The following is a 14,147-nucleotide window of genomic DNA, read 5'->3' on the forward strand; positions in this document are numbered from 1 at the left end:
AATTAATTCAAAAGAGAACCCTACATAACTGCTGTCCTCCATATTTTAAACATAGTTTATTAGAAAATTGATTCGAAAACATTGCCAAAGCTTCTATTTCATTTGAATCTGCTTTATTTTTATATTTTGCAGGTGTTTAATTCATCACCCCATCTTTTTATAAAAGAAGCATTTTTCAGCAGAGCATTTTTCACTACTGCTAGTACTGATCAAATGCTTTCTGTCAAAGACTGTTTGGATGAACAAGGATTTACATAAAAAATTCCAATTTTTGCAAAAATGAAAAAAAATGCATTGTTTTTCCTTAACTTTGAGACACATTAAAGGAAAAAAGCAAGCTACAAAAGAAGCAGCAATAACAAAACAAATAAAAAGCATACAAAATTTCTCCAACTCACACTTCTTGCAAGAAGTCTCCTTCTTTTTAAGAAAGAAAAGAAAAAGAAAAATTAATTATTTTGGAGCAAGCAAGAAAATAATCTCTAGACTAAGTGATCTGACATGCAAAACGTTCCCAACTCAGTATGATTTTTATCTAAATTACAAGTGTTGGCATGTTTTAGCTCACCAAAAGACCAGACACTTTTGAGGAAAAAATAAGCTTTGCAATGAACATGAATACCTGAATCCTCAGAGGTATAATGGAAAAAGAGTAGCAGCAGAAATAGCAGAAAATGGAGGCCAATAAACATTCTGGGGATTTATTTGAGTAAGCGTATTTTAGTGTAGTTTAAATACAAGCAAACTCAAGTGTAATGTGATTCATTAACTTCAAATTTAACTGAACAGCTCTCAAATAATCACATCAAGAAATACTGAATGAGAGTTATGTACAAGGACATGTTTTTGTAGACAGAAAACTTGGAAGGAACCACTTTGCAAATCCTAATACTGTTATAAATACATGGATGCAAAGGAATAATATTGAGACGCAGAAATTTTTTTGGCTAGCAGGTGTAGTGAAATTGTAGACATAGAGCCAAAAGTATACACAAAAAGGAACAAATGAAGCATGCTGTTCATGCATATGACTCCAAAGTGAAAATAATCAAAAATGTAGGCAAAAAAAATACATAATACTTAAGTAGCATCTGGAGTCAGCTCTGATACTCACAGATTATGAAGAGCAAACTCAAATATAGGAAACTCACAACACTTTCTGCCGCCACATTAATGCTTAGTATTATATTTAGCACCAGAATCCATTCAGCTCCTTTTAAATGGACAGATTATAGATATATGCATATGTATAGCATTTTAAATATATCAGAAATACATAACATGTGGCATACCTTTGTTGACATAAACTATAACAAAGCCACAGAGAAGGTGAGCTAGGATGTGAGCTGATTCTACCTTGTGTTTCCGTGTGTCACGCAACTCTCTAGCACTACTGTTTTATAGATGTGCTACTTTTTAAAATCTGAACTATTCTGCATCTTTACTTTTAAAGCACAAAAAAGGGAAAGAAAATGCATATCCAATGCATGTAAAACTTCAATTAAAAAAATACTGATACCAATAAAAATAAAAGCTGCAATGCCTGAAAAGTCTCTTATTCCATTTGTCTTAGTTTGATAGAGTGAAAACTACATTATGCATAGAAAGCAATAAAACCTGCTGGTGTCTTGCCATTACAGAGCACTTACCATAAACTGAACTAAATTCTGTGATTTCAAAGAGGATGCACAGCAGGAGGAAACAGTAGCAGTAAACGCAGAAAAGAAACAAAACTCGAATTAAAAAGGGGGGAGAGCAGGAAAAGGTGAAAGAAGTTGGCAGTTACGGGGATGTTGTACTGCACTTTAATTACATGACATCCTCAGGATCCTCGATAATGTTGTAGACTGAAGACTTAAAAAAAAAGTTGTTTGAGGGTCTTAAACAGAATAGACTAATTTTAGACAAGTTGAGATTTGAACACTTAAATGTATCTCTTCATTTTCCAAAATGCAGTTCCCCGTGACAACTGCCAGAGCCGCAGGGTGCTGAGCCCTCCAAAGGAGAAGCTGCTGCTATCCCATCTCTGACTTAGCACTTAATTTTGAAAGTCATGGCTTCCCCTTTCCTTGGGAAAAAAGATTTTTACTAGGCATGCTTGTTAAAACTTAAATTACCAGCTGCAGCAAAATAAAAGTGTGTTTTTTTCAGTCAAGGAGCCATATCAATCTTCCAGTTATTTAATCACTAAAAAAAGATCATACCATGCCCCAGCGGCGGACAAAGTGCTGCCTATGGAGTTCTTCAGCATGGCTCAAAGCTGCTGTAATAATGCTTGGAACTTAGATACCACTTTTCATCTTCAAAGCAGTTTACAAACATTAACTAATTAATCCACACAACATCCCTCAGGCCCACTTGGATCAAAAATGGGGCACTGCATGCTGGGACCTGAATCCTCCATGGGCCGTAGCTCCAAATTAAAGATGAGCAATCTGCTCCTTTTTATTTTTTAAATAGACTCCTGATACGTTGCCAATGCAGCCCTCTGTTGGGCAACATTTGGATGCCCCCAGCTTTAATCTCTATTAAAGTATCATGCCCCAGTCTGCCTTTGTTAATTTTGGATGTCTTGGAATCTATTAAACGTGGCACAGTTTCTCGAGCTTTTAACAAAGCTTTAGCTTTGAAAATGCATCTTCTTTTGTCTTCATACTAGCTGGCTTCCATGCAAAGATCTTTTAGATGAGATAGATACCGAGTTTTCCGTTGTTGTTGACGCATTAGCCTTAACTATTAACATATTCAGCATGGTTTGCTAATATTTAACATCGCTTTTGCAGCGGCACACAACTGCTGCTCTTTACAAAGCCTAAGAGCCAGCTCCTCCTCTGATGTAAACTGGACTGCCAGTTTACAACAGCCCAGGAACTGACCCAAGAGGTTTAGCAGGGAGTTGGCTGCCACTATGACATTGTGTCAGACTGAGTCAGGAGACTGGCTGCATCCACCTCCAAATAGGAACATTAGCGTTTAAAATAAATAGAATGACACTGTAAACCAGCAACACGAAAATAAGCATCTGCAAAAGGATCTTGGGGAATGACATCAACAGACAAAAGAGTGTCTGCTCCCAGTGTGAAACCAACACCAAAACAGCAGTGGAATGCTCTTAACTAATTATTGCATTGCTGGACTTGGGAATGGAAAATACTACAAAAAGGTAGTACATTGAAGCACTGTTACAGAGCATGAAAGGATTCATAGTCTATCTTGGAAAGCAAAGCCATTTGTGTTCCCCAGCTGAATGAAGATGCCAGTTTTCTGGTAAAAAGCCTAAACTAAAATAGTACCTAAAAGATTCTGGGTGGAAAATAGTTGACCAAACCTCAAATATGCTGGAACTTCAGCATCGGCACATAAATCCAAATCTCTCTCTTCTTTGCACAGGTTTTAATGTATCATTAAATCCACCAACTTAGCTGGTGATTTTCCAAAACAAAGTGGATGTTGGACTGGACTCTGGCTGTAAAGATTTGTATCTATATGCATTCATATTTTGATTTCTAGTTTCCTCAAATGGTTGGGGAATGGCGACATTTAATTAAGGAGCTAAGGGAGGGGTGTTTGTTTGGATTCCTAGCATCGATCATCTGAAACTTCACTGTACCTGTAGTGTCGGGAAATCTCTTCTTCCACCTGGGTGGTAAAGTCACATTTGGTACATGAGTGTTCTTTGTTCTCCTTGAGCGTCAGCGGCCCCTCTGCCCCTGGCAGGGCGTTTGTTTCTGGTTTGACATCAGATGCTTGGGCTTCGTGTGCATTCTCATAGTGGAGCAGGAGAACGTCCACGTCAGGAGTGGAGAATGAGCACTGATGGCACTGGTGTTTGACTCTAGAGCTTCCTGTCACCCCTGGAGACAGGTGCAAAAGCAAGAGAGCACAGTGGGAACAATTACTTTTTCTGCAAGCAAATGGGTAAGTAATTTCTCCAAGGTGCTTTTCTGGGCTGCAGAGGCCTCGGGGACAGAACTGACAGTGCTTAATGGTACATTTATGAATGTTGTGCAGCTGCTGATAGTGACGGAGAAGTGGGCCCACCACTATTACGTCGGGGCCATGGCTCTTTGAGTACCTAAAGTCACAGAACTGACAGTTGTAGCTTGTCACCATGCTGTCCTCTGCTCCTTTGCTAGTCAAGTCTTTCTTTTTGGCCACACTTGCACCCTTTTCTGTCTTTGTCACTAGCTCCCCATCTGCATTTTTGGCTAGGTCATTCTGGTTAATGACAGATCCCCTAGAAAGCTTATCATTCAGATCTGAGTGAAGGCTTCCTGCCTGGCTTCCCCCATGCTGTTTGCTGTAATGTTCTAATAGTTTCAATGAGCTGGACGATTCACAGCTGAAACTGCAAAATTTACACCAGTAGTAACTGGTTGTATCGGTACCATTTTGTCTAGAGGAATCTATTGGCTTGATGGGCACCGAATATCCAACTGGTGTATCATCTCCTGCTTTTACAGTGATTCTGTCTTGCCACTTCCCCAAGTCTCCAGAATCACATGGTCGAAGTGTAGGACTGGATTTATTGGAGTTTTTCTCTGAAGTTTTACCAGAATCAGAGGAGGGAAGGGCTGCTTTCATTTTGTTTGGGTGAGTCTGTAAGAAGTGTTGCTCTAGTTCAGTGGAGGAGTTGCCCATGTAGGTGAAATTGCAGAATTTGCAGCGGAAGTACTTGGTGTTGCCTTGGCAATCTGGAGTTTTCCGCCCAATTCCAATAAAGGTTCCACCTAAAGTAACCTGTGAATAAAGCATAAATTTTTTTTAGCTTCACTGCAGATTTACTGAAATAACAAGGAAGGGAACAAAAGATAAAGAGAGGGCAATTAATTTATGAGCCTCTTTCATTAGCCATCACCATTATTCCTGTTTGTCATACAGTAAGACAGCAGGCATATAGCCTCATATATTTAGCACTTGTTGCTGAAGATTTTGAAATGTTTCATATAGCTGCATATACACTCCATATGAACAACAAATATACTTACTGAGGCACACATACACAGTATGATCTTAACATTGTCTGGTAGGACTATTCCTTCCTTCACTAAATCTCTAAATCACGTCATTGATAGAATTTCCATATTCCTGAACACTTTGATAGGAGGCTTTGTTGGGAGTTTATACCAGGTGTGGAAAAAAAGAACAGGGCCACAGGCTTTTTCTTTCAATACACTTACATGTTTTAATCATATTCATGCTTGCAAGTCCAAGAGAACTGCTTTCTAAGTGAGAGTAAAGAAAAATTAAATTTGAGGCAATAAATGCAGTTTCCTGGGTCAGAGTATGACCAATGCATACGAAGATTATTCCTACAGTATCTGTTGGGATGACTTTTAACACAGCCATAGTGGCTGATGTCTGAAAATCTCAAAAGATTACTCAGTGCAGACATTTCTCATGGAAATCTTCTGTTCCTCTCAGGCACAGAGATCAATTTAATAAAACAAGGATGGAAAAGCTACAATAGAAAAATGGCATGTAGCAAAGAAACCTACCACACCCAAGTCCATGACATCACTAATTAGGGGGAAAAAAAGAAAAAAAGGTAGGTCTACTTAACTGTTCTCATCATCTCTGAGCAAAATGGTGTGCAGGAAGGAAACAAGACTTCCAGGGCTTTTGTTATTAAGTCCTGCGTTCTCATAGCACACAGGCCTGCCCTTCCTAGGAGTGCACCACACCTGTCCATGATATCAGGGGAAGTTTTTCCGCTCCTCTACAACTGGTTCCAAGGCCAAAGACCAACCTCCTAACAAAAATATCGTCTTTGCTCTGCCTTTTCTCCTAAACAGTAAACAGTGTACAGCATCCAGAAGACAATTCCTCTTTACACTTGAAATCCAGAGATATCCACTCCTTTGACACCACCCAGTTTACATCACTACATCAAAAAAAACCCAAGCCAACTGTATCCTGGGTAGCATCAAGAGAAGTGTGGCCAGCAGATTGGGAGAGGTGATTCTCTCCCTCTACACTACTCTTGTGAGACCTCACCTGGAGCACTGTGTCCACTTCTGGAACCCCTATTACAAGAAAGATGTGGATGTGCTGGAATGTGTCCAGAGAAGGGCCATGAGGCTGATCAGAGGGCTGGAGCACCCCTCCTATGAAGACAAGCTGAGAGAGCTGGGGTTGTTCAGTTTGGAGAAGAGAAGGCTCCAAGGATACCTTATTATGGCCTTCCAGTATCTGAAGGGGGCCTACAAGAAAGTTGGGGAGGGACTTTTTAGGATGTGAGGTAGTGACAGGATGGGGGGGGATGGATCCAACCTAGTGGAGGGTAGATATAGATTAGACGTTAGGAAGAACTTCACCATGAGGCTGGTGAGACACTGGAACAGGTTGCCCAGGGAGGTGGTGGAAGCCCCATCCCTGGATGTATTTAAGCCCAGGCTGGATATGGCTCTGGGCAACCTGATTTAGTGGAAGGTGTCCCTGCCCATGGCAGTGGGGTTGGAACTAGATGATCCTTGAGGTCCCTTGAGGGCCTGACAATTCTGTGATTCTGCGTGATTCTCTGATCAAGGACACGGATGGAAGTTTCCTTGTGCCCACATTCTCAATTTTTACACCCAAGAGATGCTGTACATGGAACATAAAAGTTTCCACTCAGGGTCTGATTCCTATTCTCCCAACCAGTTACTGTATTTCTGCAGGATTCAGTTTTAATGCATTAGGCAAATAGTGTGATTATTATTCTTATCCTGCTCAACAGCTGTGCCACAAAGAAAACATGTGATCACTGCTCATTCAGCATCACACCATACGGAAAGACTCAGACATACAGAGAGCATGAAATGTAAACATTTTTAAATGCATATAATATAAATGCCTTTTAGCCATTTAGCTCAGAAAATGAGATGCTATCCTTTGTCTCCCATCAGAATTGAGTCAACGAGTTGCTAGATCATGATATAAAGAGCTGCTGCTATTCAGCCTCCAATTTTTTTTTTTTCCCCTTTTTTTCCTAAAGAAAGCACAATTCCCATGTGCTAGTTAAAACTTTTTCTTAAATAAACTGAAAATTGCTTTCTGTTTGTTTAGGAAACGTATCTCATTAGGCAATGGTGAGTCAGGCAGCCAAAGAGCCGAGACTTAGCTGTAATAACGTTTTCACTGAAACTGGGGCTCCCAAGTTCTGGTATTGAGTTATGAATTTGGGTTTGAAGTGGTTCTTTAGAAGAAGGATGTTTTAATAGACCTTCTGTAATACAGAAGATATCTCATTTTATTAAGTCTATTAATTTTATGGAGAGAGTAAGAACTGGAAACAAAACCATGCTGAGCTGCACCACTGACAACAGCAGGCTTTGGGCCTGCTCCACAGTATCTGGCACTTCAGGTCCCCATTCACTGCATTATTTCAATGTTCCATGTGTAAATGGTGTTGAAAGACAATTTAAAGAAAGCACTGATGGAATTACAGTAAACAGAAAATAACAGCAGCTCGCTGTATGATTACATAAGTTGCAAGGTGATCTGGTTTCGCTCATTTAATTAGACACTTCTGTTTGTTCTATGCATCCACAGAAAACTGGCCAAAATGCTTTACTTTAAGTGGCTCTAATGAGTAAATACATCCATTACTCTCAGCTGTTCATTCACAGAACCTGGAGATAACAAACCTATTTTGCAGACACTCTGCACATACCAGTTAGAAACTCAATGACAATAATCCCAGCTGCTGTTCATTGCTAATTACTTTTATTTCTGTACCCTGGAAAAACATATAATTAGCACTAGTATTTTATACACTGGACTGGAAATCACATCATTTCTGTAACTTGTGATAATCCTGCTCTCAGTGGCCTACATAGCACATTTGTGTCCCGTGCCAATACATCCTCCTCTGCATCACAAGAGGATAAAATAGAACTAAGTATTCTATTTGTGTTTCTCTCTTTCAATAGGTGGGGACGTACTTACTTTACAGCATCGCAATGTGATTATCAATTATTGGGTTGGCATTTCCCTGACTACCCTGCCACCATTTAAAATAATGTGTCCTCTTAGGACACCATGTATGTGAAAGTAATACAGGGTTATCTTGATGATATTACACTCAAAAGCCATTTTGAATGCATAATAAAACTTACTGAAAGCATTCTTGGGGGTCATCAGGTAAAGAGAACTGCGGAACCTGGATTCCATACAAAGAATTTGGCAGAAGCACATGAAGTGATGGTATAAACTGAAGCCATTTCATCTTTCAGACAAATTTGGAAAAAGTCTACACATTTTCAGAACCATCTGGATTCATGCACTCAAATCTTGTCTTGACTTTCAGACTTTTCAGTTACATTCCTTATCTCTATGTACAGGCACTCAACTCCTTCGCTGGGTTTATAAACCCTTTACTGGCTATGTAATTGTCCTTAAACTCCTGCTCCCACTTACCTGCTCCAGAAAGAGGGGAATATATATATACACACACATACACAGATACACACACCCTAGAAATCAATATTCACATTTCTATATGGTATCAGACATGATAGGATCCCAGCAAAACCTGACTTTGCCTTCACTGAGTTATAGTTTCTTAAGCAGATGCTCCTCCCCAAGATAAAGAAGAAGAAACTAAACAAAAGCAATCCCATGTTTCTGCAGTTCCATTAGAGCAGTGGAGTTCAAAATGCTAGATGACATAACTAGTGGAAGTCACAAGTATAGGGACAGTTTGCACTGGAAATGTAAGAACACCTATAGATCAACAGTTCCCTCAATAAGCACAGAAGAAAATCAATCTTCATAGTTCTCTTTTTAAAGAGAACCTAATATGCAAGGTTATCTGTTTAGACTGTGGAAATCTGATTTAGTTCTTTCCTTCACTGTGGCTAGCCTGTGAGACCTTGGGATTATCACTTACTCCTGCAGCACCTCGTTAACAGTAATATAGTTTGTATTATTATGCTGTATAGATGAAGATGGCTGTTAGAATGAGTTCTCCATCACAGCATTACTAGTTGCACTGATATTCTTCAAAAATTATTTTTCAAAGCAATGTCTCAATCTGGGATTAATCTGAAACATATTTCACAGTGAGATTTCCTAAAACGCAAAAACTCTTAATCATTAAATTCATTCATTAATGGGGAAAATTATCAAAATCTAGAAAACTAGGAAAGAATTCACCACAAGGATTGAAGTTTACCTGATAATTCAACTAAACTGCCTCCTCATACACCATCCATATTTCCAAAAATAACCAGAAAAGGTAACACAGCAATTGACAATGTTTCAAAATGTACTCTCTAAAGCATGTTGCCAAGTACTTCAACAAAACTCTGTAATTGCATTGTATGTTTCCAACAGTTATGTCTGTATTATCTTAATCAGTCAGATTGAAAATAATTATTTCATTTGAATAGGTGGACACGAGTAAGGAGAGGTATTTTCAGGGTTTTTAAATGTGTCATTGACATTTAATCTGCCCTTGATGCAAGTATTACCCCTACCCTATTCCCCCACCTCCTTTTCGAAGTTACTATGCTGAAGTAGGTTACACATACTGCTTACCACAAACTAAAATTACCAAGGAAGACAGTCTGCCAACTCTTGTAATCATGCAGTTCATGAAGAAAATTCTACCAGCAGAACCTAATGGCCTATATCCACCAAGAGATTCAACCACAAGGCTTACACGCACAGGGTAAAGCTGTCTTTCACCTCTGGCTTATTCTGCAACTACTGATTAGAAGCCAGACCAACCATATGCATAGGAACATCAAACATTAACAAGTATTCTTTTTTGCTTTTTTTTTTTTTTTATTACCTGGGTTACATCTTTGGCTAATCAGGAGGTGAAAGGCTCCAGATCTCTTACCAATCTCCTGAGCCATCCAGTCTGCCTTTGCCAATTATTCTTAATCTTCTAATCCTAAAATATTTTCTAATGCTCCTGTTTATTCATATGCTTTGTGCAATATAACATCCAGAACATTTTAACCATCCCACATTTATGAAGTTCTTCATGCTGTGCAGGCCAGAACAGATTCTTGGCTTTCGTGCAAGTTTGTGTAACACCACCCAGTTCTTTAACCTTCTCTACAGAGAACTCACTCCCTCTCATTCACTCTCTCTCATGTAAAACCAGAAGAATCTTCAGTGTACTCTTAAAACTATTTATTGCACTGTGATAGGTAGACATAACCATGCTGCATAAGTGAGGCAAAGACTTGGGGAAAACTCCCAGCTTTCTGGCCAATTTGCACTTATCAAAACAAGAAAGCAAACCATTGGGCTGCATTAATTCATGATGAGTGCAATCTTCTCAAGATTTATTCTGTTGCCACTGAAGCCAGCATGTTTGGTTTTTTTACATTAGAATTTAACAGCTATTTTTAAAAGAAGAACTGTGACAGAATAACAACAGGATTTAAACTAAGGTCAGGAGACCAGATGTGCAAAACCAACAAAAGTAAGGAACACAGAATCAAGACTTTCTGTGCCACGTAATGCTAGTAGACCAATATCTAGCACCTAAAAGAAGCATCATCCCTTCTCCTCTTTCTCTGTATAGATAAAATTACCAGACAGTTCCATGGGTACTGTGAACTCATAGCCTCATAGCTACGAAGCAAACTTGCACCGATTTACACCAGAAGAAAACCTAGCTGCTTTCCTTTTTCCCCAGCAAGCTCCCATCATTTCTGTGGGCTAGGTTAGCAGCTTGTATCTTTAAAATTATCAGTGCCTATTACTAGTATCACCAACTTTCTTCATTAACCTCTCTTCAAACACTACCAGGAATATCCCTGGCATAAAGATGAGGAATATTAACACATGAGTAACTTTGCCTTGAAGGCTATGAATATACATCACAAACTGCCCCTATGAATGCTCTGATATGAAGGTAGTCTACTTCTCATTTCTGTCACAGAGCAAGTGAATGTTCCCAGGAACCTACTGTTTAGCAGCTCACATGCTCTAAATCACTGCATGTCATTCTGAATGGCAAGCTTGATAATGTCTCCACAGAAATCTTATAAAGAGCTTCAAATAACAATATAAATCACTAGTTATGACCTAGTCAATATAGAATTCAGATGCCTTAAGGCCACAAGTGTTTTTTCAACATGATATATGCACATGTGTATGTATATATATAACATATATATAAGAAAAAAGAAGCACATACATGTATGAATATGCAGATGGAGGTATGTATACAGGTGTTTTACCAGCACCAATATCTCCATGTGCCACCATTTCTGTTTCATATCTGTGGTTTAAAAGAGGTATCTGATGCCTTTGTTCACAAGCAGTGATTGCCTCAGAATTGCAGGCAGTTTCCAGGCCTGATTGTGACCCAGAAATAAGAGTCAAAATAAACAGGTATGCACACATGCAGATGCAACACCCAAGATAGCCTAACAGCCTTCAGTTTAAGCAGGGACCCCAGAGAAAGTCAACAAAGCAGCTGACAGATGAAATTGGCCTTCTGGGACATCATAGTTTCATGCAATTTCTGTTCTAGTATACCTCTCAAGATCCAGCACAGCTCAATCTAGTTTGAGATCAGGATACATCATAGCCAGGAATAGTTAGACAGTTTATTTAGATGTAATTCCTCTTTTATGGACAGTTGAGATAAAGCCAGTAAGACCCAACAGCATAACATTTCAATCCATTTGTCTAACTCTGTGAGAATATGAAATTCATTCACATACATGTTTTCATTTGCTGGTATCTAGTTAGGTCCCCATCTTACCTTGTAGGGAGCCCACTTGATGACAAAGTTGAACTTTAAGAAGGCTTCATTTGTTACTAATACAAAAGTAAATGCTGTACTTGTTTATGCCTCCAGTCTAGATTTTCACAGTATCTGCAGGAGTTCCTTTGCCAAAACCACCAAAAATGTAGAGGAAAACGTTTAGCATGAGAAGCAACATTGATTGCATCTGTACCCTTACTGACTCCCTACATTATATTTCTTAAGTTTTACCTTCACAGCTTTATATTCAATCAAATTGCTAATATAGGAGCAAAGGATAAAAAGCAGAAGCTTCTAATAAAACCACTGGTTCTCATTCAGATGAATCCTAGTTAGGCCAGACTTTATACTAGTCACACACTTCTAACATGAGAACAGAAAAACTGACAGATTTGATATATTGCAATCCAGACCACCAAAAAACACATGTGCATAAATCTGTGTCAGCACATAGAGCACTGATTTATAAAGGAAACAAAAGGAAGAGCTTGACACACACTGCATGTGTGGGCATTTCTGTCACTTCTTAAGGCACAGTGTAGCCTGGTAGCTGGACATCCACAAGTGCTTTTAGATGCTGTGAACATCCTGGAAAAGTTGTTCATATGCAACACAGAATTAGGCTGAGTGGTATAGGACAACTCTTAGTATACTGGATTCATAACCTATCTCTCATTAGTCTGTGGCACAGTTAGACAATGTAATACTTTCTTTTTCATATATATCCCCCAAATTCACAAAATACAGTCAAGAAACTTCTGGATGTCTCTTAGCAGTCCATGGCTTTTCAGAGATTTGTCTTCTCTTATATGGCAGTTTAATGCCTAGAACCATGGGGGGGGAAAAGTCAAAATGAGAGGATTGTATTAAATAAAAATTAAAAAAAAAAAAAAAATAAATTTTAGTACTTTCAGAAAGGAGTTTGAATGTCTTTAATGGCTGACTATAAGAGGAGTTAGGTCTGCTCCAGAACCACAGCCATGCTGAGCAGGAAGCTCCTCAAAGGTGGCACACACAATGTGAAACTGCCTGGACTCAACCAAAACAACTGCTGAGCACTGCAGTATGTCTTTATTCCTGGTTGCATGAATACTCTTCTCCCTTGAGACGTGCCATCTGAAACCTGAATGCAGACATTTCTGTCCTTTCTTTGAGGGACACTGTTTTCTTTTAAAATGCATCAGGAAATGGGGTCATGCTCCCTTTTATTCAATAGCCTAATGGCTTGAACACTTGTTCAGGAAACAGGAAAAGTAGGCTCCTTTCCTTGCTCTGTGAGAGGGGATCCAAGCCTGCTTCTTCTACCCCACTACCACCCTTGGCTATAAGCTGCTATGTGGAAGACAGCACTCTCCAACCTTTCTGTTGAAGCTCTCCCACTTACTACTCATAAAAAAATCTGGGGACAGAAAAAAAGACTCCTGCCTACTTGCCTGCAACTTGCCTGTCTCCAGACCTTTCCATATGTATTAGTCATTAGATCAAACACAGGAGACTTAATCATAAAGCAGCAAAGCAAAGTTTGTCAGCATTATAGGTGTTAATTCAGTCACCTGAATTTTACTTTAACTGAAATTTCCATATCCACACTAAAGCCCACTGCTTTAGCTACATTCACAAAGCCATACACACGCCAACATATCTTAGAGAGAAGGCTGCCTACAGCAATTGATCAGCTAACTGCATGTATGGAAAAAATAATGTGGGCTATCAGCAAAAGATGATCTATTGAACTCACTTCAAATATTATTCTGATAAAAGTAGTAAAGCTGATAAACACATTCGCTGATAATTCAGGGATGAGCTAGCAAATGTTTTCTGAAACCTGTACTGGCAACAAAGTTAATCTCCCAGCAACAGCTCAGTGATTACGCCCAATCCTATGAAATTTATTGTAACTGAATGAAATAAAAACCTCTGAGGAAGAAAATAAGAACAGAGAGTACAGGGTATTTTCAAAACTAAGTAACATTTTCAAAGAAGACAAAGGAATCTCACTGGATTAAATACTCAAATCAAATAGAAGTCTACACTGTAGTAAGGCCAGAGAGCTTGGATTATTTACATAGCTCCCAGCCAAATCCTCTTTAGGTACTACACAGTCCCAACATCTGTGTACCTGGATGCAAATCCAAATGTGTATCCCCACTGTACTGCTGGCTGCATTAAAGACAAAACCAAACCCAACCAACAAAACAAACAAACAAACAAAAAAACCCCATGGGTTTAAGTTTGAGGGTGTGACTTTTTTTGGTTTGGGACGGGAGGTTAAGTTTTGTTGGACAAACTTTACTTCTGTGGTATAAGCATTATATGTATTTGATTTCTTTCTTCCAAGCCCTTGGCAAAGGGACCACATCCCTACACGTCTGCAGATAGGAGATACTGTTTGTTTCTGCATTTTCCTCTGGTTTTTGTTATGAATGCA

The 14,147-nt window shown here is 39.1% G+C and overlaps 1 protein-coding gene across 5 annotated transcripts in view; it reads right to left on the bottom strand.

Moving 5' to 3' along the window:
- TRPS1 (transcriptional repressor GATA binding 1) overlaps window positions 1-14,147 on the bottom strand; it is a 202,560-nt gene that overhangs the window by 142,332 nt on the left and 46,081 nt on the right. For 4 of the 5 annotated variants that reach the window (XM_054167398.1, XM_054167396.1, XM_054167397.1 and 1 more), the window contains one exon: window positions 3,611-4,740. In XM_054167398.1, coding sequence (XP_054023373.1) covers window positions 3,611-4,740 — 1,130 coding nt within the window. The remainder of the gene's footprint in view (window positions 1-3,610; window positions 4,741-14,147) is intronic. The other variant, XM_054167400.1, reaches the window with a different exon arrangement.

Source organism: Dryobates pubescens, chromosome 14, assembly GCF_014839835.1.
Source record: "Dryobates pubescens isolate bDryPub1 chromosome 14, bDryPub1.pri, whole genome shotgun sequence".
NCBI lineage: Eukaryota > Metazoa > Chordata > Aves > Piciformes > Picidae > Dryobates > Dryobates pubescens.